We start from the raw sequence: 27717 nt of genomic DNA on the forward strand, positions 1-27717 counted from the left end.
CTCCCATATCCGTGGATGATTGAATGATTCTGGACACTGCCTCCACTAAGTCCGCCATTCCTTGCCTCAGCAACCCTCATAGCATCCAGATCGGGTAAATGTTCTACTTTATTGTTGGACAAAAAGTTTTCGATTGAAAGGAGTTAACTGAATCTGTTTGTTCAGTGACTCTAATTAATGCCAGTCTGCATCAAGCCTAATTATTCACTGGAGGGTTTCCCTCTTCTATTAATAAGGGACTCAGTTCAGTGTCTCATTACGTCGTGCCAGTGGGAGCAGCACTCCTGGCACTAACAGGGATCATTGGCTCCAGAGAGAGGGAGAATAACGTTCAGAAACTGATAACAATAGATTGGAATGTTAGAACAATGGACAGGAGTTTATTTTCCAATATTTACATTCTTTCGACATATTATGATTCGTTATCATTAGCTGCTTGGATCTATTACATACTTCTGTTTGTTCAATACATTTACTATCCCATGCTGGCTATTATTGGTGTCGCTGGTAAATGTCTCTGTCTGTTTTTTAATTCTATAAACCATGTTTAACTGCATTACTGTTCTTATCATTTACTCTGCCTTCCTTGTTGCTGTTGTTATTCCTGGTGAATCTCTATCTCCAGCTATCAGCTCTCTAAACCATGCCTGACTGTCATACAGTTCTTGTGATTTACTCTCTCATTGTTGCTGCTCCTGGTAACTCTTTATTTCCAGCTACGGGATCTGTAAACCCTGTTTCACTGCAATAATGTTGCCGTAATTTACAACTGCGAAGACTGAAGCCAGTCGTATCAGTCTCTGTGAGAAACTCTGCCCCTATCCTTGATCGACTTACCCCTCCCTGACCAATGTCCGAGGCTGAGCCAGTCTGTTTGCGTTCTATTTAACCCTGAGTTGAGTTCCAAATCCATATTTTCTCCATCGCCAATCCTGCGTATTTCCTTCCATGTAATATTGCCTATCTCCGGCTCTGCCTCAGCCCATCTGCTGCATCAACCCTTACATGTGCCTTTGTTAAATCCACACTTGACTATTTCCTTCTATCCTGGTCACTCTCGCAGTTTTAATCCTCAACATACCACAGACCATACAGACCTCTGCTGCCTGCATCCTAACTCACATCAATTCCTGATCACCCATTACCCCTGTGCTCAAATCGGCTCCCGCTCTGGAAGCACCTTAATTTTAAAATTGCCAATCTGGTGTTTGAAAGCCTTCCAATTAGTCCCATTTCCCGCTCCATTTTCCATATTCCTGCAAATCTTTTGCCTTCAAGTCTTTTTCCAGATCCTTTTGAATGTGAATTTATTTTCCTCTCTTTCCGACCCTGACTGTGATTTTCAGCTCGACAGCACTACTGGAAGCTTGGATCAATGAAATAGTGCGAGATGAGCCTTCGGCCATTTCCACCGTGGCCCTTTTAAAAGCGTTTTTTTCCCCATTTCCCTCTTTCCTGGCTGTGATATTTGGCTCTACAGCGCCGCTGGTGTGGACACTACGGAAGCTGTGCATGTCCACTGACCGCCTGTGTTAGTCACACTCAGCTGACCATACATTCAGCAGCACGCGGAACTCTCTCCAGTGATGTTTAAGAGGACCGGTCATTCAATGTACAGGTGATGGGCCTTTGACTTACGTCTGCTATTATAAAGTTAGTGGAAATGCTGTGGATGGTTTTCTGTAGGTTGTGCTGTGAGCTGCTGCAGACATTGAGGGAGGCCAGAGGATTTGTTGACCCAAATCTGGACGAGATATAGAGACTGTATTTGGACTGTCTCTGGGTCTGTAAACTCACCAACACAAGAAGCATAGGCTGAAGAGAGGAATGTCTGCAATTAGAAAGGGGGGGGGGGTGCGGGCTCTGTCCTCCCCACCCCGAGTTTTCCAAGAGAACTTTTTCTATCTACACCTAACCCAGGAGCAGTGCGTGACGTGACTCCAATTCAACAAGGAGGTGGTCACAGAGCTGAGGACGGAGGTGCCAGAGGCCGTAAAGGTCACAGTTACATTGATTTTCTATGCATCCGGATCTTTGCAGGCAAGATCAAGTGGCATATCCAACATAGATTCTTAGACAGCGATATCATCATAGAGTCATTTACGACATAAATGGAGGCCACTCGGCCCATAGAGTCTATGTTGGCTTTCTGTCGAGCCTCAGTCAGTACTACTCCCCCGCTAAATCTCCATAGCCTTGCAAGTTCACTTCCTTCAAGGCCCCGTCCAGATTCCTTTTAACATAATTGATTTGTCTCTGCTTCCACCAGCCTCATTGACACCAAGATCCAGGTCATTACTATCCGCTGTGTAAAACAGTTCTTCTTCATATTCCCCCTCCATCACTTACAAAAAACTTCAATCAGTTAATGCGAACAGCTCTTCCTTGTCGAACGTTGCTAAACCTATCAATCTCGTGAGGGGTCTGGACAGTGGAGATCGGAAGAAGCTGTTCCCACTCGTGAACGGATTAAGAACTAGTGAACACAGATTTAATGTATTTGATAAAAGCAGCAATGGTAACATGAGAAAAACGTTTTCACTCAGCGAGCGAATGAGATCTGGAATGCACTGCCAGAGAGCGCGCTGGAGGTAGGTCCTCTTGAGGTTTCGAAAGGTAATTGCACAGTTACCTGGAAAGGAAAAATGTACAGTGTTATGGTGAAAAGACAGGGAAATGGTACTAAGTAAATTGCTCATTCAGAAAGCCAGTGAATATACAATGGGCTGCATGGCCTCCTTCTGTGCTGCATCAACTCGTGATTCTCTATGATTCTGCCATAATCTTGCACACTTCTAATAAATCTCCTCTCAATCTCCGTTGCTCCGGGAGAAGAACGCTGGCTTTTCCAACCTAGCCTTTTAACTAAGCTTTCCCAACCACCCCCACCCCCCCACCCCGCCCCCACCACCACACTCTGCATCCCTGGAACTATTCAGATAAATCTCCTCTGCACCCTCTCAAGGATTCTTACATCCTTCCGAAAGTGAGGTGACCATAAATGGATGCAATACTCCACTTGGGGTCTCGCCAGAGTTGCATAAAGATTCAGCATAACATCCCTGCTTCTGCACATTATGCCTGCATTTGAGAAGCCGAAGATCCCGGATGCTGAATAATAATTCTCTCACTGCGAAGGTGAGTTTCAGTTTAAAATAACTTACCTTTTGTCTCGGCGGACACGGGGACTGCTGGGTAAGTAAACTTATATATTCGGGCAGTGGCGAAACCCGAAACACTACATCTGCAGTGTCTCCTACCCATCCTCCTCCTAAAACAAATAAAAGGACTGTTGCGTAGAGGGTTTGGTAAGGTAAGGTTTTCCTTTTTTTAAATCTCTGTTGTCAATTTAGTGCAGAGGGGATGGAAGCTAGGCAGTTGCATGCTCCTCTTGCATGATGTGGGAGGTGAGGGTCACCACTGGTGTCCCTGCTGACGTCACCTGTGAGAAGTGCACCCAACTCCAGCTCCTCACAGACCGTGTTAGGGAACTGAAGCTGTAGTTGGATGAACTTAGGATCATTAAGGATGCTGAGCGGGTGATAGAGAGCAGTTATAGGGAAGTAGTGACACCTAAGTTACAGGATAAAGGTAGCTGGATGACCGTCAGGGGAGGGAAAGGGAAAAGGCGCACAGTGCAGTGATCCCCTGTGGCCGCCCCAATCAATAATAAGTATACAGTTTTGGATACAGTTGCGGGGGACGACCTACCAGGGGAAATCCACAGTGGCCAGGCCTCTGGCGCTGAGACTGGCCCAGTGGCTCAGAAGGGAATGGGGGAGAATAGGAGAGCGATAGTGATAGGAGATTCAGTGGTTAGAGGAACAGACAGGACATTCTGTGTGAGCAAACGCGACTCCCTGATGGTATGTTGCCTCGCGGGTGCCAGGGTCAGGGATGTCTCGGATAGAGTCTACAGGATTCTTAAGGGGGAGGGGGAGCATCCAGAGGTCGTGGTACATATCGGTACCAATGACACAGCGAGGAAAAGGGATGAGGACCTGAAAAGCGAATGTAGGGAGTTAGGTTGGAAGCTGAAAGGCAGGACGAGCAGAGTAGTATTCTCAGGATTGCTACCGATGCCGCGTGCCAGTGAGGCGAGAAACAGGGAGCGAGTGCAGCTGAACACGTGGCGACAGAACAGGAACAGGAGGGAGGGATTCAGATACGTAGATCATTAGGATACCTTCTGGGTAAGGTGGGACCTGTACAAGAAGGACGGGTTGCATCTGAACTGGAGGGGCACCAATATCCTGGGCGGGAGGTTTGCAAGAGCTCTTTGGGAGGGTTGAAACTCGTTTGGCAGGGGGATGGGAACCGGAGCTGCAGATCAATGGATGGGCTAGCTGTTGAACAGGCGGATACCGAGTGCAGAGAGTCTGTGAGGAAGGTGAGACAGTTGACAGGGCAAAGTTGCAGCCAGTATGATGGGTTGAAGTGTGTCTATTTGAACGCAAGAAGTGCCAGGAATAAGGGTGATGAACTTGGAGCATGGATCAGTACTTGGAGCTATGATGTTGTGGCCATTACGGAGACGTGGATATCACAGGGTCAGGAATGGATGTTGGATGTTCCGGGGTTTAGATGTTTCAAAAGGAATAGGAAGTGAGGTAAAAAAGGTGGTGGAGTGGCATTGCTAATCAGGGATAGTATCACAGTTGCAGAAAGGGAGGTCGTCGAAGAGGGTTTGTCTACTGAGTCATTATGGGTGGAAGTCAGGAACAGGAAAGGAACAGTCACTTTGTTGGTAGTTTTTTATAGACCCCCCAATAGCAACAAAGACAGGGAGGAACAGATTGGGAGGCAGATTTTGGAAAGGTACAGAAGTAACAGGGTTGTTGTCATGGGTGACTTCAACTTCCCTAATATTGATTGGAACCTGCTTAGTGCAAATAGTTTGGATGGAGCAGTTTTGTCAGGTATGTCCAGGAAGGTTTCCTGACTCAGTATGTAGATAGGCCGACTAGAGGGGGGACTATGTAGGACTTGGTGCTTGGCAACGAACCAGGCTAGGTGGCAGATCTCTCGGTGGGAGAGCATTTCGGTGATAGTGATCACAACTCCCTGACCTTTATTATAGTCATGGAGAGGGACAGGAGCAGACGGGATGGAAAAATATTTAATTGGGGGAGGGGGAAGTACAATGTTATTAGGCAGGAACTGGGGAGCATAAATTGGGAACAGATGTTCTCAGGGAAATGCACGACAGAAATGTGGAGGTTGTTTAGTGAGCACTTGCTGCGACTGCTGGATAGGTTTGTCCCGATGAGGCAGGGAAGGGATGGTAGGGTGAAGGAACCTTGGATGACAAGAGATGTGGAACAGCTTGTCAAGAGGAAGAAGGAAGCTTACTTAAGGTTGAGGAAGGAAGGATCAGACAGGGCTCTCGTGGGTTACCAGGTAGCCAGGAAGGAACTGAAGAATGGACTTCGGAGAACTAGAAGGGGACATGAAAAAGTCTTGGCGGGTAGGATTGAGGAAAATCCCAAGGCGTTCTACACTTATGTGAGGAACAAGAGGATGGCCAGAGTGAGGGTAGGGCCGATCAGGGATAGTGGAGGGAAGTTGTGCCTGGAGTCGGAGGAGATAAGGGAGGTCCTAAATGAATACTTTGCTTCAGTATTCACTAGTGAGAGGGACCTTGTCGTTAGTGAGGACAGCGTGGAACAGGCTGATATGGTCGAACAGGTTGTGGTTAAGAGGGAGGCTGTGCTGGAAATTATGAATGATATGAGGACAGATAAGTCCCCAGGGCCAGACGGGATATACACAAGGAAATTACGGGAAGCGAGGGAAGAGATTGCTGCGCCTTTGGCGATGTTCTTTGCATCTTCACTGTCCACTGGAGTAGTACCGGATAATTGGAGGGTGGCAAATGTTGCTCCCTTATTCAAGAAAGGGAATAGAGATAACCCTGGGAATTATAGACCAGTCAGTCTTACGTCGGTAGTGGGCAAATTATTGGAGAGGATTCTGAGAGACAGGATTTATGATTATTTGGAAAAGCATGGTTTGATTAGGGACAGTCAGCATGACTTTCTAAGGGGCAGGTCATGCCTCACAAGCCGTATCGAATTCTTTGAAGATGTGACAAAACACATTGATGAAGGAAGAGCAGTGGATGTGGTGTATATGGATTTTAGCAAGGCGTTTGATCAGGTTCCCCATGGTAGGTTCATTCAGAACGTAAGGAGGCATGGGATTCAGACAAAGCTAGCTGTCTGGATACAAAATTGGCTGGCCCATAGAAGTCAGAAAGTGGTCGTAGATGGAAAGTATTCAGCATGGAGCTCGGTGACCAGTGGTGTTCCACAAGGATCTGTTCTGGGACCTCTGCTCTTTGTGATTTTTATAAATGACTTTGATGAGGAAGGGGAAGGCTGGGTTAGCAACTTAGAAGATAACACGAAGGTTGCTGGAGTTGTGGATAGTGCGGAAGGCTATTGTAGGTTGCAACGTGACATTGACAGGATGCAGAGCTAGGCTGAGCGGTAGCAGATGGAGTTCAACCTGGAAAAGTGTGAACTGATTCATTTTGGAAGGTCAAATTTGAATGTGGAATACAGGCTTAAAGACAGGATTCTTGGGAGTGTGGAGGAACAGAAGGAATCTTGGGGTCCATGCCCATAGATGGCTCAAAGTTGCCACTCAAGTTGATAGGGTTGTTAAGAAGGCGTATGGTGTGTTGGCTTTCATTAACAGGGAGATTGCGTTTAAGAGCTGCGAGGTTATGCTGCAGGTCAATAAGGCCGTGGTTCAACCACACTTGGAATATTGTGTTCAGTTCTGGTCGCCTCATTATAGGAAGGATGTGGAAGCTTTAGAGAGGGTGCAGAGGAGATTTTCCAGGATGCTGCCTGGACTGGAGGGCATGTCCTACGAAGAAAGATTGAAGAAGCTAGTGCTTTTCTCATTGGAGCGAAGAAGGATGAGAGGTGACTTGATAGGGGGGTACAAGATGATGAGAGGCATAGATAGAGTGGACAGCCAGAGACGTTTTCCCAGGGTGGAAAGTGCTATCACCAGGGGGCATAATTTTAAGGTGATTGGAGGAAGGTTTCGGGGAGATTTCAGAGGTAGGTTCTTTACACAGAGAGTGGTGGGAGCGTGGAATGCGCTGCCAGCGGTGGTCGTTGAAGCCGATACATTAGGGACATTTAAGCGACTCTTGGATAGGTACATGGATGATAGCAGAATGAAGGGTAGGTAGTTAGTTTGATCTTCGAGTAGGTTAAAGGTTCGGCACAACATTGTGGGCTGAAGGGTCTGTTCTGTACTGTTCTATGTTCCATGTTCTATGTTCAGTATGTCTTGCCACCTTCAAAGATGTATGTACATGTACCCACAGGCCTTTCTGTCCCTGCACACTCTTTAGAACAGTGCCATTAAGTCTCTAGCCTCACCCTATCCTTTCTGCCAAAATGCATCACCTCACACTCCTCTGTTTTAAATTCCATGAACCATTTCTCTGCCAATTCTCCGAGCTTATCTATGTCCTTTTGCAGGCGGTTTGTATCATTCTCTCTGTTTGTCATTCCTTCAAGTATAGGAAAAAAGGCACATTTTGAGATTCTGCTCTGAATTCCACTATCCAAGATATTTATATATATCAACAAAGAAAAAGCAGTGGTCTCAGTACTGATCTTGGGGAACGCCATTGTCCACCATTCTCCAGTTTTAAAAATAACTATTTAACACATTTCTCTTTTTCTGCCCTTAATCCATTTTGATACACTAGGACATTGGCCTTCCCAATCTGAGGCTCACATTTGGTGCCATGTCAAACACTTTTGTTTCGAAATCAATATAAACAGCATCCAGCGCATTCCTTTCATAAAGCTTCACTGTTACATCATCAGAAAATTCAATGACATTAGTAAAGCATGATTTGCCTTTTGAAAAATCCGTTTTGACAATTCTTAATTAACTCAAACCTCTCCAAGTGTATGTTGATCTTTTTCCCCGTAATGATTGTTCCTAAAACCGTATTTACCACTGACGTTAAGCTCACCTGTGTGTCGCCCTGATAATTCCGAGAGGTGAAGGTGGCCATCTATGTCATAATCTTCTCCCTCAGCAGGGAGAAGCGGGATGAGAGGTTCCGTGGCTTTGTCAGGATAGCGGGATCCCAGATGGTTCAGGTGGCTCTGCGGGTTCCCCGTGTCAACGGGGAGAGTTGCAGGAGCTGAAAACAACTCTCACTCCATTAATGTGCAGTTGGTGTGTAACCATGCCTACTACATCATGTTGGTGAATGCCCACTACCCTTGGGGCAGCTACGATACCTTCATTCTGAAGCAGTTTGGAGAGTGCAGCGATAGTCATGACCAGAGCACAATGTGTGGCCTAGCTGTGTAGTGAGTAGGGAGAAAGGGCAAGAGATCAAGAGTGATTGGGAATTCTATGGTTAGGAGAACAGATAGGTGTTTATGTGGTCGCAGATGTAATTCCAGGATGGCATGCTGTGTCCCTGGTGCAAGGGTCATGGATATCACCGGGGGGCTACAGGGAATTCTGGAGGGCGAGGATGCACAGCCAGTGGTCGTGCTCCACATTGGTACCAATGATAGAGGAAGAAAGAGGGATGAGACCCTGCAGGCTGAGTTCAGGGAGTTCAGAACGAGATTCGCAAGCAGGATTACAAAGGTAGTAATCGCTGGATTACTCCCAAGGTCATGTGATAGTGAGTGTAGAAAAGGGAAAATACAGCAGAAGAATGCGTGGTTGGATAGATGGCGCAGGAGGAATGGCTTCAGATTTCTGGGACAGCAGGACCGGTTCTGGGGAAGATGGGGCTTGTACAAGCCGGGCGTTCTGTACCTGAACAGGACTGGGACAAATATCCTTGCCAGAAGGTTTGCTTGTGCTGTTGGTGATGGTTTAAACTAGCTTGGCATGGGGCTGGGAAGCTGAGCACATTCGTAGACAGTACAATTTCAGGGCAGGGAACAGGAGACAGGATATTTGCAAGTGACTCTGAAAGACCGAAGAAGCAAAGGTTAAAAAGTGCGCAGCACAGGAATTTGGCAGTGTCAATGGCTATTTATTTAAATGCAAGGAATAAAGTAAATATAACCGGTGAGCTGAGGACACATATGGACAAGTGGCAAATTGATATCGTTGCTACAACGGAAACTTGGCTAAAGGAGAGCAGGAATGGGAGCTCAACATCCCCGGATATAGAGATTTCAGGCAGGATAGAGAGGTAGATTAGAAAGGAGGGGTGTAGCATTATTAGTTACGGAATCAATAACAGCTGTGAGGAGGTATGATATGCTAAATGAATCATCAAATGAGGCCATATGGGTGGAGCTCAAAAATAAAAAGGGGCAGCCACACTACTTCAAGTGTCCAATGTAGACCCATAAACAGTGAGAAGGAGGTAGAAGAAGAAATATGTCGGCACATTACGAAGTGCAAAATCTATTTGGGAATTAATAGTTGTGGATTTTAACAACTCCAATATTAACTGGGATACAAACAGTACGAAGGGCACAGAGGAAACAAAATTCTTGAATTATGTTCAAGAGGACTTTTTTTTAGCAAGCACGGAACTAACCCAACGAGAGGGAATGCAATTCTAGATTTAATATTCAGTAATGATGCTGGGCAAGGGGAGGAAGTAACAGTGGGTGGCCATTTAAGAGATATTGAGAACAATACAGTTAGTTTTAGCATCATCATGGGAAATGACAAAGATAAAACAGAAGTAAAAATTCTAAATTGGGGGAAGGCAAATTTTAAGAAACTGAAAGGTGACCTGGCGAAAGTAGACTGGATACAGTTATTTGAAGGAGCATTTAGTTGCAAACCAGTGGGAGGCATTTAAAAACGAAATTCAACAGGCACAGTGTAGGCAAGTCCCTAAAGCGTGGCACTGGCAAATTTTGAACTCCCTGGTTATCTAGAAGCTTACAGGGTAAGTTAAAGTTGAAAAAGAAGGCATATGATGATCACAAACAACTTGATTCTTTTAAAATCTTTGAGGAGTATGGAAAGTGCAGGGGTGAAGTCACAAAGGAAATTGGAAAAGCAAAGTGAGGGCATAAAAATTATTCGCAGGTAATATCAAGGAAATCCCAAAGATGTTTCATCAGTATATTACGAGCAAGAGGATAACTTAGGAAATGGTCGGGCCTATCAGAGATGTACAAGTGAGCTTATGTGCAGATGCAGAAGATGTGGGCAGGATCTTAATGAGTTTTTGTCTCTTTTTTGGCAAAGAAGAGGGATGATGCAGACGTTGTAGGGGTGGAGGGGTGTGAAATATTACAGAGGAAGTACAAACAGCAAAGAACAGTACCGCACAGGAACAGGCCATTCGCCCCTCCAAACCTGCGCCGATCTTGATGCCTGCCTAAACTAACACCTTCTACACTTCCGGGGCCCATATCCCTCTATTCCCTTCCTATTCATGTATTTAAAGTACTAGAGGGTCTGACATCCTTGAAAGTGGATAAAACGCCAGTACCGGATGGATTGCATCCACGATTGTTAAAGGGCACCAGGGAGGAAATGATGTGCGCGCTGATGATCATCTTCAAATCCTCACTCGATATAGGAGAGGTACATATTGATTGGAAGTCTGAGAAAATTGTACCAATATTTAAAAAGGGTGTGATGGATAGGCCAAATAATTATAATCCGTTCAGTCTGACCTTGGTGGTGGGTTAATTGTTAGAATGTATTCTGAGGGACAGGATAAACTGCCAGTTAGAAAGGCACGGATTAATCAGGGATAGTCGGCATGGATTTGTAAAGGGAAGGTCATGTCTTACGACCTTAATTGAGTTTTTTGAGGCAGTCACAAGAAGGCGTGAAGAGAGTAGTACAGTGGATGTAGTCTACATGGACGTTAGTAAGGCATTTGTGAAGTTCCCACATGGCAAACTGGTCAGTAAGACGAAGGCCCATGGGATACAGGGCAATGTGGCAGGTTGGATCCAGAATTAGCTCAGGGACAGGAAACAAAGGGTAGTGGTCGACGGATGGATTTGTGAATGGAAACCTGTTTCCACTGGCGTTCCACAGGGCTCAGTGTTGGGACCCTTGCTGTTTGTGGTATATATTAGCGATTTGGAATTAAATGTGAGAGGCGTGATTGGGAAATTTGCTGATCACACACAAATTGGTCAGGTAGTTGAAAGTGAAGGTGACAGCTGTAGACTCCATACTGGTGTCAAAGGTTTGGTTGAGTGGGAAGAAGAGTGGTAAATGGAATTTAATTCAGATAAGTGTGAGGTAATGCATTTGGGGAAGGCAAATAAAGCACGGGAATGCACAATAAATGGGAGGATAGTGAGAGCGGTAGAAGAAGTGAGAGACCTTGGAATGTCTGACAAAAGGTCCCTGAAGGTGACAGGACAGATAGTTAAAATAGTGAAGAAGGCATACGTAATACTTTCCTTTATTGGCCGAGGTATAGAATTCAAAAGCTGGGATGTAATGTTGGAACTGTATAAAACGCTGGTTAGACCACAGATGGAGAATTGCGGACAGTTATGGTCACCACATTATAGAAAGGACATAATTGCACTGGAGACAGAACAGAGGAGATTTAAAAATATGTTGCCAGGGCTCGAAAGTTGTAGCTATGAAGAACGATTGGACAGGTTAGGGTTATTTTCCTTAGGGCAGAGGAGGCTGAGAGGTGACGTAGTTGAGGTGCACAAAATTATGAGGAACCTAAATAGAGTAGACAGGAAGTACCTGTTTCCCCTAGCAGAGATATCAATTACCAGGGGGCAGATGAAAGGAGTTTTATAGAATGATTAGAAGGGACATGAGGAAAACCTTTTTCACCCAGAACGTGGTGGATGTCTTGAATTTTCTGCGAGGAACTGTGCTGAAGGTAGAAACCCTCAATTATTTTAAAATGTACCTGGTCATGTAACTGAAGTTCTGTAACCTACATGGCTCTGGACCAAGTGCTGGAAGTTAGGATTAGATTGGGTGGCTAGTTTCTATTTTTTTTTCTTCCAGGCCAACATAGACACGAAGGTCTGACTGGCCACCTTCTGGGCCGTAATGCTTCTATGGTTCTATGGTTCCATGGTTCTTTCTATGGGAGCCGGAGGAACCAGTTGTCGCAGTCCAAGTAGGTACTAACGGCATAGGTAAAACTAGAAAAGAGGTTCTGCGTAGACTGCCTGAGGAGTTAGCGCCAAATTGAAGAGTAGAAACTGAAGGGTAATAACCTCTGGAGTATTAACTGAGCAAAGTCCATTTGGCAGAGGGCACATAAGATTCCTGAAATGAATACGTGGCTCAAAGACTGGTGCGGGTGAGGTGGGTTTTGGTTCCTGGGGCACTGGCACCAGTACTGGGGGAAGTGGGTCCTGTACTACTGGGACGGTCTGCACGGAAATCGTGCTGGAACCAGTCTTGTAGCAAACTGTATAACTGGCTAAATAGAGAGGGTTTTCAACTAAAAAAGGGGTTTGAGGGATCATGCCTTAGTAGATGTAGCAAATCAAGGGGTAGAGCCAAGACAAGAGAGCAGAACAGTAACATGGGAAATGAAGGTCGGAGAATGGTAAAAACGGACAGAACGAAAGAAACCTAAGAACATACCAACAGTCAAGACTAGATGCTACACAGATAACAAAAAAGACCAAAATAAAGGCTCTGTATCTGAATGCACATAGCAATCACAACATCGTAGACAAACTGATAGTGAGCAATGAAGTAAATACATATTATCTGATGGGTAATTCAGAGAAATGGCTGCAGGATGACGAGGAATGGGTCCTCGATATTGAGGGGCATATAACATTCAAGGAGAATAGGAAGCTAGGTCAATGTGGAGGGGTAGCACTGATAACCTAAGATGGCATCGCTGCAATAGTTAGAGATGACATTGGTTGAGGATATAAGAATGCAGAATCGATTTGGGTAGAGATGAGGAATAGTAGGGGAAAGAACTCAATTGTGCGAGTGGTCTACAGCCCTCCTAACAGCACCTACAGTGTCGGACGAAGTATTGACGAAGAAATAGAGGGTGCTTGTGACAAAGGGACAAGAACAATCCTGGGTGATTTTAATCTACACATAAACTGGAAAAAATCAGATTGGCAATGGTAGCCTAGATGAAGAGTTAATAGAATGCTTTAGAGATAGTTCCTAAAGCAGCACGTTTTGGAACCAACCAAAGAGCAAGTTTATTCGACTTGGTATTGTGTAAAGCGACACAATTCATTAATGAGTTCAGAGTAAAGACACCTCTAGGTAACAGCCACCATGATATGATTGAATTTTACATCCAGTTTTAAAGAGATAGGAGTGGGTCGAATGCTGGTATTTTACAGTTAACTAAGAGAAATTATGTGATATGATAGTTGAGCTAGCTGATGTGAACTGGGTTACTAGACTAGGAGATAGATCAATAGAGAAGCAGTGGCAGACATTTAAGGGGATATTTCAGAAAATGCAGAATAAGTATATTCCTACTATAAAGGAAAAATGTAAGGCGAGGACCCACCTTCCATGTTTAACTAAAGAAGTTCAGGAAAGCATCAAACTTAAGGAAAGGTATACAATTGTGCAAAGATGTCTGTCAGGTCAGCTGATTGGTCAGAATAACGAGAACGGCAGAGAATGACTAAAAGGTTAATCAGGAGAAAGAAGGTACAGTTTGAGAGGGAACTAGCTAGAAATGTAAAAACGGATAGCAAGAGTATCTGCAGGTATTTAAAAAGGAACAGAATAAGTAAAGTGAGTGTTGGTTCTCCAGAGAGTGAGAATGTGGAGTTAATATTAGATAATGCGGATGAAATGAACAAACATTTTGCTTCTGTCTTCACTATAGAGGGTACGAAAAACATTCCAGTAATCGCTGTAAGCCTGGAGACGGAAGGAAGTGAGGAACTTAGTGAAATTACAATCACCAGAGAAGCGGAGCTGACCAAACTAACGGACCTGCTGGCTCACTAGTCCCCGGATCCTGATGGGCTTCATCCTAGGTCTTAAAAGAGGTAGCCAGTGGGGTCGTAGATACGTTGGAGTTATTTTGTTTTTCAAAATTCGTTGTTTCTGGAAAGGTTCCATCTGACTCAAAAGTAGCAAATATAACCTCTCTATTCAAGAAGTGGGGGAGAGAGAAAACAGATAGCTATGGACCAGTTGGCTCGACGTCTGTCTTGGATATGTGTTAGAATCGATTATTAAGGAGGCTACATCTGTGCACTTAGAAATTACAAGGTAATTGGAAAAGTCAGCATGGATTTGTGAAAGGAAAATCATGTTTAACCAATTTATTGGATTTCCTTGAAGGAGTAACATGCGCTGTGGATAAAGGGCAACCCGTTGACGTATTGTACCAGAATTTCCAGAAGGCACTTGAAAAAGTGTCACATAAAGTGTTATTGCGCAAAGTAGGAGCTCATGGTGAAGGGGGTAACATGTTAACATTATAGAAGATTGGCTGGCTGGCAGAAGACAGAGAGTATGCATAGGTGGGTCAGAGAATCACAGCACTGAAACAGTCCCTTCGGCCCACCGAGTCTGTGCTGACCATCAACCACCCATTTCTACTAATCCTACATTCGCTGCCAGATCCCCACCTTTCCTCCGACCTACCTACCTACACTAGGTGCAATTAACAATGGACAATTCATCTATCAACCTACAAGTCTTTGGCTGTGGGAGAAAACCAGAGCACCTATCAGAAATCCACGCGGGAACAGGGAGAGCTTGCAAACTCCGCTCAGAAAGTACCCAGAACCGAACGCGGGTTGCTGGAGTTGTGAGTCTGTAGTGCTAACCACTGTGCCACTGTCCCACCTTTCCTGATTGGCAGCATGCGATGGCTAGAGTCTGACAGGGGTCTGTGCAGGGGCCTCAATTTTTTACAATTTATATCAATGACATAGATGAGGGGAAAGAAGGCCTGTTAGCTAAATTTGAAGATGGCACAAAGATAGGTAGAAAAGTATGAGCTGAAGAGGACATAAGGAGGTCGCAGAACCATATAAATAGGGGGAGTGAGTGGGAAAAAATCTGGCAGATAGAGTGTAATGTGGGTAAATGTGAATTTGATCATTTTGACAGGAAGAATCAAAAAGCAGAGTATTTCTTAAACGGGGAACCACTGAATAGTAAAATAAAAGCAAAATACTGCGGATGCTGGAAATCTGAAAAAAAAACAAGAAATGCTGGATTCACTCAGCAGGTCTGGCAGCATCTGTGGAAAGAGAAGCAGAGTTAACGTTTCGGGTCAGTGACCCTTCTTCGGAACCACTGAATAGTGCTGAGGTGCAGAGGGATCTAGGCGTTGTACTGCAGGAGTCACAAAAGATTATTATGCAGATACAGCAAGTAATAAAGAAGGCTAATGGGATGGTATCATTTATTACGAGAGGAATTGAAAATAAAAGAAAGGATATTATGCTTCAGTTATACAGGGCATTGGTGAGACCACATCTCGAATACTGTGTGCGGCTTTGGTCCCCTTATTTAAGGAAGGATGTGCTGTATTGGAGGCGATTCAGAGGAGGATTACTAGATTGATACCTATAATAAGTGGTTTGTCTTCTGAGGAAAGGTTGGATAGATTGGGTTTGTTTTCACTGGGGTTAGAAAAGTGGGGGACATTTGATAAAAGTTTATAAGTTCCTGCAAGGTCATGACAAGGAGGATGTGGCGGCGATGTTTCATCTTGTGGGTGAGTACAAAACTGGGGGGCACAGTTTGTCAATTCGGGGTCGCCCTTTCAGGACGGAGACGAGGATCTTTTATTTCTCTAAGAGGGCTGTGCGACTTTTGAATTCTCTGCCTCATAAATTGATGGATTCGGAGCCATTGAATATTTTTAAGGTAGGTGTAGATACATTCTTGTTAGGCAATGGAATCAAAGATTATCGGGGTAGATGCGAGTGTGGAATTCGAGTCAGATGCAGATCAGCATGATCCTACTGAATGGAGGAGCAGGCTCGGTGGGTTCAATGGCCGACTTCGGCTCTTAATTTTTTATCTGTGTATGGTCATGTGGGATCTGCAGACATTCACTCCGAAGTCCATCACTTCTTCTACAGCTCTTAGTATTCTCCCATTAAATTTGTATTCCTTGGCCTTGCTTGACTTCCCCAAATGCATCACCTCACACTTCTCCGAGTTGAATTCCATTTGACACTTTTCCACCCACCTGACCAGTCCATTGATACATTCCTGCAGTCTTCACCTATGCTCTTCGCTATCAACCACATGACCATCTTTTGATGCATCTGCAAACTTCTTGATCATGCCCCCTACACTTATATCCAAATCGTTAATTTCTACCACAAAAAGCAGAGGATCCAATTCTGAGCATTGCGGACCGCTGCTGGAAAGAGCCTGCCAGTCTCAAAAAAACACCTGCCTACACTTAAACTTTGTTCCCTGCCACTGAGCGAATCTTGTAACCACCTTTCTGCATTTCCCTGGACCGCATGGGGTTTTATTTTGTTAATTAGTCTGCCATTTGGGTGCTTGTCAAAACCCTTGCTAAAATCTATGCAGACAACAACAACACACTACCCTCATCTTTCTTCCTTTTTACTTCTTCAATAAATGTAATCAAGTTGCTCAGACAAAATATTCCCTTACTGAATCCATACTGGCTGTCCTTGATCAATTCGTGCTCTCTAAGTTACAGTTTATCCGGTCTCTCAGAATAGATTCCAATAATTTGCCCCCTACTGACGTTAGCCTGACTGGCCGATAATTATTTGGTCTATCTTTCGCTTCCTTTTTAAACAAACATGCAATGTTTGCTGTTCTCCAATCCTCTGGCACCACACCTTTATCCAGTGAGTACTGGAAAATGATGGACACACTCGCTGCTATTTCCGCCCTGGCTTTCTTTTACAACCTAGGGTACATTACATCCAGCCTTGGTGATTTATACATTTTCAAGAGTATCAATCCCATTAATACTTCCTTTCTTCCTATCTTTATCACAGTCATACTTCACACCCTTTTCCTGAACTACAATGTCTGAATCATCCCCCTCTTCTGTGAAGACAGATGTAACTGAAAAGTCACCTCCTTTTTGACGGAGAGGGAACTAACAGAAAGCAGGCTTCCCTGCTGTTTTTTTTTCCTTCTTTTTTTGCAGCTTGGCTTTTTGTAGATTTTTTTTGCTGGATTTTTCGAAGAGTGGAGTCTTTTTTTTATTTTTTTGTTCTTTATGAAATGGTCTCAGAGAGAGAGCTGTGAAGGGTCAGACAGGTTGTGGCATCTTCTAGGCAGGTGTGACTTCCGAAATGGATGTTCTCTGAATTGCTTCAGTTCCAAATTCTGCAGGCTCTTGGACAATCTGTACCACATGATCTCCCTCCCCCATTTTAGCAAGTGGAACATAAAAGTACAACGTAAAACATGCTAAAGAAAATGCTGGTTGACGTTAATGCTCAAGTTCATCAAAGAAAAGTTACAGACAGTTTGCATCTATTCACAACATTCAGCCCCGACAGATAGGCTCCCTTTTTGGACTTTAATGCGCCCTACTCCTGCCTTAGTTTTCCTCTTATTCTTAATGTTTAGAGGAAACATCTTTGTGTTCACCTTGATTTTTCTTGTCAATATTCTTTCATGTTATCACTTTGCTTTTCTAATTTCCTTTTTGATTTTCCCCCTCCACTCTATGTACTCCTCCCAGCTTTCTGAAGTATTGAGCTCTCGGTGAAGGACATAAGCTTTTCCTTTCTGTCTTATCTTACCTGGTAAGTTCCTTGACATCCATGGAGCTCCAGATATGGCCATCCACCGTTTTTTCTTTCTGGCAACATGTTTACTTGGAACCCCACGAATCTCCCCTTTGAATGTCCCCACTGCTCTGACACTGATTTACCTTCAACGACCTGTTTCCAGTCCACTTTCGCTACCCTCTGCTACCTGCAGGCCTTGGGAACCCTGCTCTAATTACCTGGGGTCAATGGCACCTGCAACAGGCCTTTCCCAAACCTGGTGTGGTGCTAGCATTATCCCACACTCCCTGATTGGCTGCACATACCCCACACTTATCTGGCATCCAAGACTCTAGCCATGACCCCAGTCCCAGCTCCGTGCCTTACTGGCAGCGCCCCCACACACTGACTGGCACCAGCATCCTCGCCACAATTACCTGAGGTTCAGGGATTCAGCGATGGTCTTGATCCCAGTTATGGTGTGTTCCTGGCAATGACCCCACCCAGCCCCCCGCTCCCCCCACCCCGCCATTCGCTGATTGGATGAAGCAACCCCGTCACACATACCTTGGGACCGGGGTCTAGCGATGCTCCTCGCCCCAGGCCTGGTGCATTACTGGCAGTGGCCCTACTCCTTGACTGGGCCCGGCGTCCTCGCCATAATTATCTGGGGTCTAAGGCTGCAGCCATGGTCCTGCACCCAGGCCTGGTGTAGTACTGGCAGTTTCACTGTTCCCGGTGGTATTGCCAATGCTACTGTGCTGCTAGCCGTCTGATTGTTCAGCAGCTTCGCCAAGCGAGATCCCCATTCTTAAAGGGGTGCAGACAACGGCGCCAGGCAGTTAATCGCCCGAGCGCCATTGAATTACGCCTGCTATTGTCTCTAAATTGCCAAGATGTGATTTCACTCATCAGGAACCCCTCTGGCTCCACTAAATTCAGCTCCTTGACTCCAGATGAAATCCCTGTCATTGGCACAATAATTAGTTACATACTGAATGTGGTAACAAATTATGGTTTTACTCCCAAACTTTGTATCGTTTCCTGATAATTTCCCCTGATTACTGTTAACTTAGTGACGATTGAGATTATTTGTTTCATTGACTTTTCAGTGGATTCATTTCCAACTATTGCTTTGAAATAATTGAATTCCGTGATGCCTGTCACTGGTGAGGGAATCTCTCAGCCTCAGTGCTGCAGATGCTGCAAATCTGAAGTACAAACAAAATATTCTGGAAATATTCAGCTGATCTGGTAGCATCTGTGGACAGAGCAACAGAGTTAGTGTTTCAGGTTGGTAATCCTTCATCAGAACTGGGAGAGATTAGAGATGGAACTGTTTGTAAACCAGAGAGGGAAAGGAGGAATGGAAAGGATTCTGAACAACATTGAGTTTCACAATTTCAGTATCATCCTTTTGTCAATGAATCTCTCATGCCTTCCACTGTGTTACAGTCCATTCCATTTGTTGTTTCATGTACGATCGTTTCAGTACATCAGTGGATACAGGAACACAATTGTAAATATCAATAAGTAATCAATCAAACTGGTAACGTTGCTCCCAGCCTGATATATAATTTCCCTCTTTATTTCCCTTCCTCACAGTTAACTTGCTGACGATTGGGATCCTGTCTCGGGGAAAGTGCGGTCTCTCCAAATGTGTCACTCGCTACCTGGTGGCCATGGCAGCGGCAGATCTACTGGTCATTATCCTCGACCTGATTTTGAGGCACATTCCCATTGTTTACAAGGAACAGTTTCAGTTTCTGTATGACATCCCCATGTGTAATGTCCACGCCGTCCTGCTTTATGCAGCCACAGACTGTTCTGTCTGGTTCACCGTCACTTTCACCTTTGATCGATTTGTGGCCATTTGTTGCCAGAAGCTGAAAAGTAAATATTGCAGAGAGAAAACAGCGGCAGTGGTCCTAGGAACAGTGACTGTGCTGAGCTGTCTAAAGAACATCTTCTGGTATTTTATGTTAACAGGTGGGTATTGGCTGCAGAACATCCCTTGGTTCTGTGCAGTCACACCGGATATTGCATTCTCTGTGGCCTGGGGAACAATCGAGTTCCTCCATTACATTTTGACCCCGGGGGTCCCATTTGTGGTGATTCTGCTTCTCAATGCTTTCACCGTCAGACACATTTTAGTGAGCAGCAGATCACGCAGGAGACTCCGGGTTCACAGAAGTGGGGACAGCCGCAGAGACCCAGAAATAGAGAGCCGCAGGAAATCCATCATTTTGCTGTTAGTTATCTCGGGAAATTTCATCCTGTTATGGACAGTGCTGCTGGTGTATTCGATATGGCAGCGGATGGATTGCTTGGGGTATTTGTCCGTAATTCTACCTCTATTTCAGAGGGAATTGGCCTTCATGCTGCAGCTCCTGAGTTGCTGCACAAACACTGCGATCTATGCCGTGACCCAGACACAGTTCCGAGAGCAGTTGAAGAATGTGCTGTGCTACCCCTTTACTCGAATTTCCAGCAGCTGGAGGGCGCAGCCTGACGCTGAGATTACCGGGCGAGGGATGGCCTTTCGCTAAGGTGACTGAGTGGGGACAGGGCCAATCGTCATGGTGACAGACTCGGGGATGGTGCCTGTGGTTATGGTGACAGAGGGGAATGGGCCTATCAATATGGTAGCGGAACAGGGCCAGGGTCTGTTGCTATGTTGACAAGGTGGCGACAGAGACTCTCGCCATTGTGACCGAGTGGGAGCGGCTGCAGTCGCCATAGTGGCAAAGAGGCGAGCGTAGCCTGTCCCTCGGTTGATAGGGGAGTGAGGCGGGAGCCTGTTTCCGAGGTGATGAGGGTATTGGGCCATTTGTTATTAGGGCGACTGGGGAATGAATCGGGGCCTATTTCCAAGCTGACTCGAGTGGAAATGGCGCATACTACTGGGGGATTAGGCGGCGGAGCCAGTTTCCCAGGGTAACGGGGTGTTGGGGCGCAGCTTGTGCCACAGTTACGGGGAAGTGTAAAGGGCGCCTCTTCCCAATGGTAACGGGGGAGTGGGGGCACAGGCGCTTCTTCATGTTGATGTTGGGGGAGCGCAGGCGTGGCCTGCTCGCAGGATGATGGGAGGTTGGTGGCGGGGCATGTTCGCCATGGTGACATGACATCGGCAGCCAGAATTCTTTGTAACCATTTATAATCTTTATAATCCCTTTATAATACTCAGACACATTTATAATCCTTGTTAACTGTTTATAATCCTTTATAAAAGTCTCTAATACCTTACAAATATTTATAATTCTTTATGATCGTGCATAACACTTTATCATTCTTTGTAACAAATTATAACCTTTGATGACACTGATAAATCTTTATTATCCTTTTTGAGCTATACTTATTGAATACCCGTTACGTTTCATATATTCGCTGACATAGACATGTAACACTTAAAATGACAATAATTAATTGCTCTCATTGGAAAGTGGTAACACTGCATAACTTTTAAAATGGCCGCAGTACATATCACTTAAAAGAGCTGCAGTCCATGTCACTTCAAATGGCCATATTGCATTTTATTTAAAATGCAGCACTGCATATCACTTAAAATGGTCGCACTGCATACTTTAAATTGGCGGAATGGCATGTCAATTAAAATGATGGCAGTGTATATAATTTAAAATGGCCACAGTGCGTAATCACTTAAAATGGTGGAAGTGTCTGTCACTTAAAAGGGTTGCACTACATATCCCTTAAATGGTGGCACTGCATATCCCTTGCACTGGTCGCACTACATCGCACTTAAAATGGCCGCAAAACCTACAGCTTAAATGGCCGCAGTGCACATCACTTAAAATGGTCAGCCTGCATATCACTTAAAATGGTCAGAATGCCTGTCACTTCTAACATCGATAGTGCATACCACTTAAAACTGTGGCAGAGCTACAACTCTGGCATCGACCCGGCAATATGGAAAATTACCCAGGTATTTCATGTACACAAAAAACCGAATAATTCAACCCTGACCAATTAGCGCCCCAGCAGTCTACTCCCAATCATCAAAGAACAAAGAACAAAGAACAATACAGCACGGGAACTGGCCATTCGGCCCTCCAAACCAGCGCCGATCTTGATGCCTGTCTAAACTAAAACCTTCTGCACTCTGGGGACCGTATCCCTCTATTCCCATCATATTCATGTATTTGTCAAGATGCCACTTAAACGTCGCTATTATACCTGCTTCCACCACCTCCCCGGCAGCAAGTTCCACCCTCTGTGTTGCCTCTCACTTGCCTCTCACATCATCTCTAAACTTTGCCCATCGCACCTTAAACCTACGTTCCCTTGTAACTGACTCTTCCACCCTGGGAAAAAGCTTCTGTCTATCCACTCTGTCCATACCGCTCATAACTTTGTAAACCTCTATCATGTCGCCCCTCTACCTCCGTCGTTCCAGTGAAAACAATCCGAGTTTATCCAACCTCTCCTCATAGCTGATGCGCTCCAGACCAGGCAAGATCCTGGAAAACCTCTTCTGGACTCTCTCCAAAGCTTCTACGTCCTTCGAGCAGTGTGGCGACCAGAATTGCACGCAATATTCCAAGTGTGGCCTAATTAAGGTTCCGTACATCGGCAGCATGACTTGTCAATTTGTATACTCTATGCCCCGACCGATGAAGGCAAGCATGCCGTATGCCTTCTTGACTACCTTATCCACATGTTTTGCCACATTACCTCACATTTGTGCGGATTAAACTCCATCTGCCATTAGATAATTGCAGCGCAGATTGAAGCAGGAATCTCAAGCCTTCAAAATGTCTTCAAATTTGTCTGATGTCTCTGTAATACTTGTCTTGCTTTAGTATCATCAGTTATAGCACCAATTAAATAAAATAGTGTATTCACTTCTCTGCTTCAGACCAGATACAATTCTATATCGAAGAAACATTTTTCTACATAATACTCAATTTCGAGTCTGATTGGGTCCTTCATGATTTTTTAAAGTCTCTGGTATTCCGAATGTCTTATCCATGTTATTTTACTTTATATAATTTTTCAAGTGCGTTCCACTTTAATATACTCAGCTTTGTTTTAGGCTAGCTTGCTTTAAATGAGTATAGCCCGTACCTTTGCGTGTCGCTTGCTGTTTTAATTGGCATAGAGTCATAGAGTTATGCAGCACATGGACAGGCGCTTCTGCCTCTCGTGTCTGTGCCGGCCATCAAGCACCTAACTATTCTAATCCCATTTTCCATCACTTGGTCCGCAGTCTTGCGTTTCAAGTGCTCATCTAAATACTTCTTAAATGTTGTGAGGGTTCCTGCCTCAACCACTTCTTCAGGCATTGCGTTCCAGATTCCAACCACCCTCTAAGTGAATTTATTTTTTTCCTCAAATCCCCTCTGAACCTCTTGCCCATTATGGTAAATCTATGCCCCCTTGTTATTGACCCCTCCACCAAAGAACAAATGTTTCTTCCTATCTAACCCATCAATGCCCATCATAATTTTATATACCTCAATCAGGTCCCCCCTCAGCCTTTGCTGCTCCATGGAAAACAACCCAAGCCTTTTCAGTCTCTCTTCATAGCTAAAATGCTCCAACCCAGGCAACATTCTGGTCAATCTCCTCTGCACCCTCTCCAGTGCAATTCCTATGGTGTGGTGCCCAGCACTGTACACAGTACTGCAGTTGTGGCCTAACTAGCGTTTCATACAGCTCCATCATAACCTCCCAGCTCTTATCTTCTATGCGCTGGCCAATAAAGGCAAGTATCCCATATGCCTTCCTAACCACCTTATCTACCTGTGCTGCTGCCTTCACTGATTTGTGGACAAGTACACGAAGGACCCTCTGACCCTGACAACTTCCTAGGGTCCTACCATCCATTGTATATTCCCTTGCCTTGTTAGTCCTCCCAAAATGCATCGGCTCACACTGCTCAGGATTAAATGCCATTTGCCACTGCTCCGCCCATCTTATCATCCCCATCTATACCGCCCTGCAATCTAAGGCTTTCCTCCTCACTATTTACGACAGCACCAATTTTCGTGTCATCTATGAACTTACTGATCATACCTCATATATTCACATCTAAATCATTGATGTACACTGAAAACAGCAAGGATCCCAGCACCGATCCCTGCGGTATACCACTGGTCACAGGCTTCCACTCACAAAAGCAACCCTCGACTATTACCCTCTGCTTCCTGCCACTAAGCCAATTTTGGATCCAAATTGCTAAATTGTCCTGGATCCCATGGGCTCTTAACATTTTAACCAATCTTCCATGCGGGACCCTTTCAAAAGCCTTACTGAAGTCCATGTAGACTACGTCAACTGATTTATCCTCATCTACACATCTCGACACTGCCTCGAAAAAATCAATCAATTCATTTGGACAGTTCCGAAGAAGGGTCACTGACCCGAAACGTTAACTCTGCTTCTCTTTTCACAGATGGTGCCAGACCTGCTGAGTGGTTCCAGCATTTTTTGTTTTTATTTCAGATTTCCAGCATCTGCAGTATTTTGCTTTTAGTTAGACACGATCTGCCCCTGACAAAGCCATGCTGACTATCCCTGATTAACCCCTGCCTCTCCAAGTGGAGATTAATCTTGTCCCTCAGATTTTTTTTTACAATAATTTTCTTTCCACTGATGTTAGACTCCCTGGCCTGTAATTGCATGGTTTATTCCTGCTACCCTTCTTGAATAAAGGTAACACATTCACTGTCCTCCAGTCGTCTGATATCTCTACTGTGGCCAGAGAGGATTCTTAAATTTGTGTCATAGCCCCTGCTATCTCCTCCCTTGCCTGGGATACATGTCATCTGGGCATGGGGATTTATCCACTTTTAAGCCCGCTAAAACAACTAATGCCTCCTCCCTTTCAATGCTAATATGTTCATGTACTTCGCACTCTCCCTTCATGATCTCTACACCTACCTCGTCCTTCTCCAAAGTGAACACAGATGAAAAATAATGATTTAACACCTCACCTATGTCCTCCGGTTCCACACACAGATTGGCACTTTGGTCCCTAATGGGCCCTACTCTTTCCCTGGTTATCCTCTTGGCCCTAATATGCTTATGAAACACGTTATGATTTTCCTTTATCTTGTCCACCAATGTGTTTTCATGTTCCCTCTTCGCTCTCCTAATTACAGTTGATAAGTACCCCCTTCACTTTCTGTACCCCTCTCGTGACTCCGCTGTTTGCAGCGCTCTGAATCGGCCATATGCCTCCTTTTTATCCTCATCCAATCCTCTATTTCGGTGCCATCCAGGGTTCCCTGGACCAGTTGGTCCTGTCCTTCACCTTAATGGGTACAGGTTGGCTCTGAACTCTCGCTTATTCCTCTTTGAATGACTCCCACTGATCTGATATAGACTTTCCTACAAGTAGCTTCTCCCAGTCCACTTTGGCCAGATCCTGTTTTATCATCTTGAAATCGGCCTTCCCCCAATTCAGTACCTTTATTTTCGGTCCATCTCTGTCCGTTTATATAACTACCTTAAATCTTACAGACTTATGGTCACTATCCCCGAAATGCACCCCCACTGATGCTTCAACCACTTGCCTGGCTTCATTCCCTAGGAGTAGGTCCAGCACTGCCCCTGCTTTTGTAGGACTATCTACGTATGCCTCAAAAAGCTCTCCTGAAAACATTTTAAGAATTCCACCCCATTTACGCCTTTTGCAGGAAGACTATCCCAATTGATTTTGGGGAAGCTGAAATCCCTTACTTTTATTACCCTATTATTTTTACACCTGTCTGAGATATGCCGACATATCTGTTCCTCTATCTCTCCCTGCCTGTTTGGCGGCCTGCAGTACACTCCCATCAAAGTGATTGCCCCCTTCTTGTTTTTAGGTTCTACCCATATGGCCTCATTTTAGGAACCTTCTAAGATGTCATCCCTCCTTATTGCAGTAATTGACTCCTTGTAGATTCTATACCCTGGAATATTGAGCTGCCAGTCCAGCCCCTCCCTCAGCCATGTCTGTTTGATAGCAATAATATTATAATGCCATGAGCTAATCGATGCCTTCAATTCATCTGCCTTACTAGTCAGACTCCTTGCATTAAACTAGATGCAATCCAGCATTGCAATGTTTCACTTGTGCCTGACCAGGTCTATATTTGCTCTGCCTTCCAGACTGACTCACTTTCTCTTCTATATTTGACTGTGCATCACCCCCGACTGTAACTCCACTCTGTATCCCATCCCCCTGCCAAATTAGTTTCACTCCCCCCCCCCATCACCCACCCCCCAACAGCGCTGGCAAACCTCCCAGCACGGAGGTTGGCCACCTTCAATTTCAGGTGCAAACAGTCCAATTTGTACTGGTCCCACCTTTGCCAGAAACAGACCCAGTGATCCAGGAAACTAAAACCTTCCCTCCTGCACCACCTTCTCAGCCATGCATTCATCTGCTCTATCCTCCTATTCCTATACTCTCTAGCATGTGACACTGTGAGGAATCCAGAGATTGCAACCTTTGAGGTCATGCTTTTTAATCTGCCACCGAGCTCCCGAAATATTTTTCACAGGACCTCATCGCACTTTCTATCTATGCCGTTGGTACCAATGTGTACCAATACCTCTGAGTGTTCACCCTCTCCCTTTCGAGTGTCCTGCCACCGCTCCGAGACATCTTTGACCCTAGCACCAGCGAGGCAACATGCAATCCTGGAGTCCCATTTGCGGCCACGAAAACGCCTGTCTGTTCGCCTTACTATTGAATCCCCTATCAGTATGGCTCTGCCATTTTTTTCATCCCCTCCTGCGCAGCATAGCCATCAGTGGTGCCACGAACTTGGCTGTTGCTGCTTTCACCTGGGAGGCCACCCCCCACCCACCTCCCTGCCCCCAACAGTATCCAAAGCGGTATATCTGTTTGAGTGAGGGATGGCCACATGGGACCCCTGCACTACCTGCCTGCGCATACTACTCCTTCTGGTGGTCACCCATCCCTTTTTTGCCACTGCAGCCATTACCTGCGGTGTGAACATGCTATCAACAACGTCTCAGCATAGCTGCTGCTCCACATTGAGTCCATCCGCAGCTCCAGCTGCGCAATGCGGTCAGCTTGTAGCTGCAGCTGCACACACTTCCTGCACACTTGGTCGCCAGGGACAGTGGAATGTCCCTGATCTCCTGCCTGGCACAGGAGGAGCATGCCACCGGGCTGAGCTCCCTGCCGTGACTTGGCCTTAGATTTAGTTCCTTGGTTGCTCCCTTTAATTTTGATTACTAATTTGGATAGGGACCTTATTCTACTCCGGACACTACCTACTACAACCTAAATTCCCTACCTTTACTTTTAATTCGTCTATTGAAAGTAGTAAAAAAGGGTAGAAATAGTCACCTCTTCCTGCACACCAATCAGCGACCTCCCCTTGATATTCACTTTCTGAACAGTCTTGAAACCCTCTCCCTGGCCCTGTGAGAGTTTATGAGAGTATGCCTCTTTTAAGCTGCTGGAACTCCCGCTTGCGGATGCCTGGCTCCTCGTAGGCACACTCAGTCTCGCTCTGTCCCTGGTCTCTCCCAGCCTCTTTTAAGCTTTAGGTGATATTCAGTGTGACAATTTTAAATGACATGCAGTGAGAGCATTTTAATTGACAGGCACGAGCGCCATTTGACGTGACATGCACTGTGGCCCTTTTAAGTGATATGCACTGTGATAATTTTACGTGAAATGCACGGAATAAATTTTAAGTGACATGCACTTTGTCCGTTTTATGTGATATGCTGTGTGACCATTGGAAGTGACATGCACTGCAAAAAATTTAGCTGACATGCACTGTGGCCATATTAAGTATGATGAAGTGCGACCATTTTAAGTGACATGCAGTGCAAACATTTTAAGTGATATGCAATGCAGCCATTTCATGTGCTATGCTCTGCAGATATGTTGTTTGATATGCACTGCAGCCATTTAAAGTGACGTGCATTGCGACTATTTTAAGTGATATGCTCTGTGACGATTTTCAGTAAAATATGCAGTGCAACCACTTTAGGTGATATGCAGTGCGCTCTTTTTATCTGATATGAAATGTGACCATTTTAAGTGTCATGCATTTATCTG

The 27717-nt window shown here is 45.1% G+C and overlaps 1 protein-coding gene across 1 annotated transcript; it reads left to right on the plus strand.

Moving 5' to 3' along the window:
• Positions 1 to 368: 368 nt before the first annotated feature.
• On the plus strand, positions 369 to 20212 carry LOC137361215 (probable G-protein coupled receptor 139). The gene is made up of 2 exons (XM_068026130.1): positions 369 to 507; positions 19269 to 20212. Exons 1-2 carry the CDS (start codon positions 369 to 371, stop codon positions 20210 to 20212), a joined length of 1083 nt encoding a protein of 360 aa, XP_067882231.1.
• The last annotated feature ends 7505 nt before the right edge of the window (positions 20213 to 27717 follow it).

Source organism: Heterodontus francisci, unplaced genomic scaffold, assembly GCF_036365525.1.
Source record: "Heterodontus francisci isolate sHetFra1 unplaced genomic scaffold, sHetFra1.hap1 HAP1_SCAFFOLD_850, whole genome shotgun sequence".
Lineage (NCBI taxonomy): Eukaryota > Metazoa > Chordata > Chondrichthyes > Heterodontiformes > Heterodontidae > Heterodontus > Heterodontus francisci.

Coding starts and splice junctions, on each gene's coding strand:
- LOC137361215 (XM_068026130.1), top strand. CDS start 369: ATGGACAGGAGTTTATTTTCCAATATTTACATTCTTTCGACATATTAT. Junction 508..19,268: donor GGCTATTATTGGTGTCGCTG/GTAAATGTCTCT, acceptor CCTTCCTCACAG/TTAACTTGCTGACGATTGGG.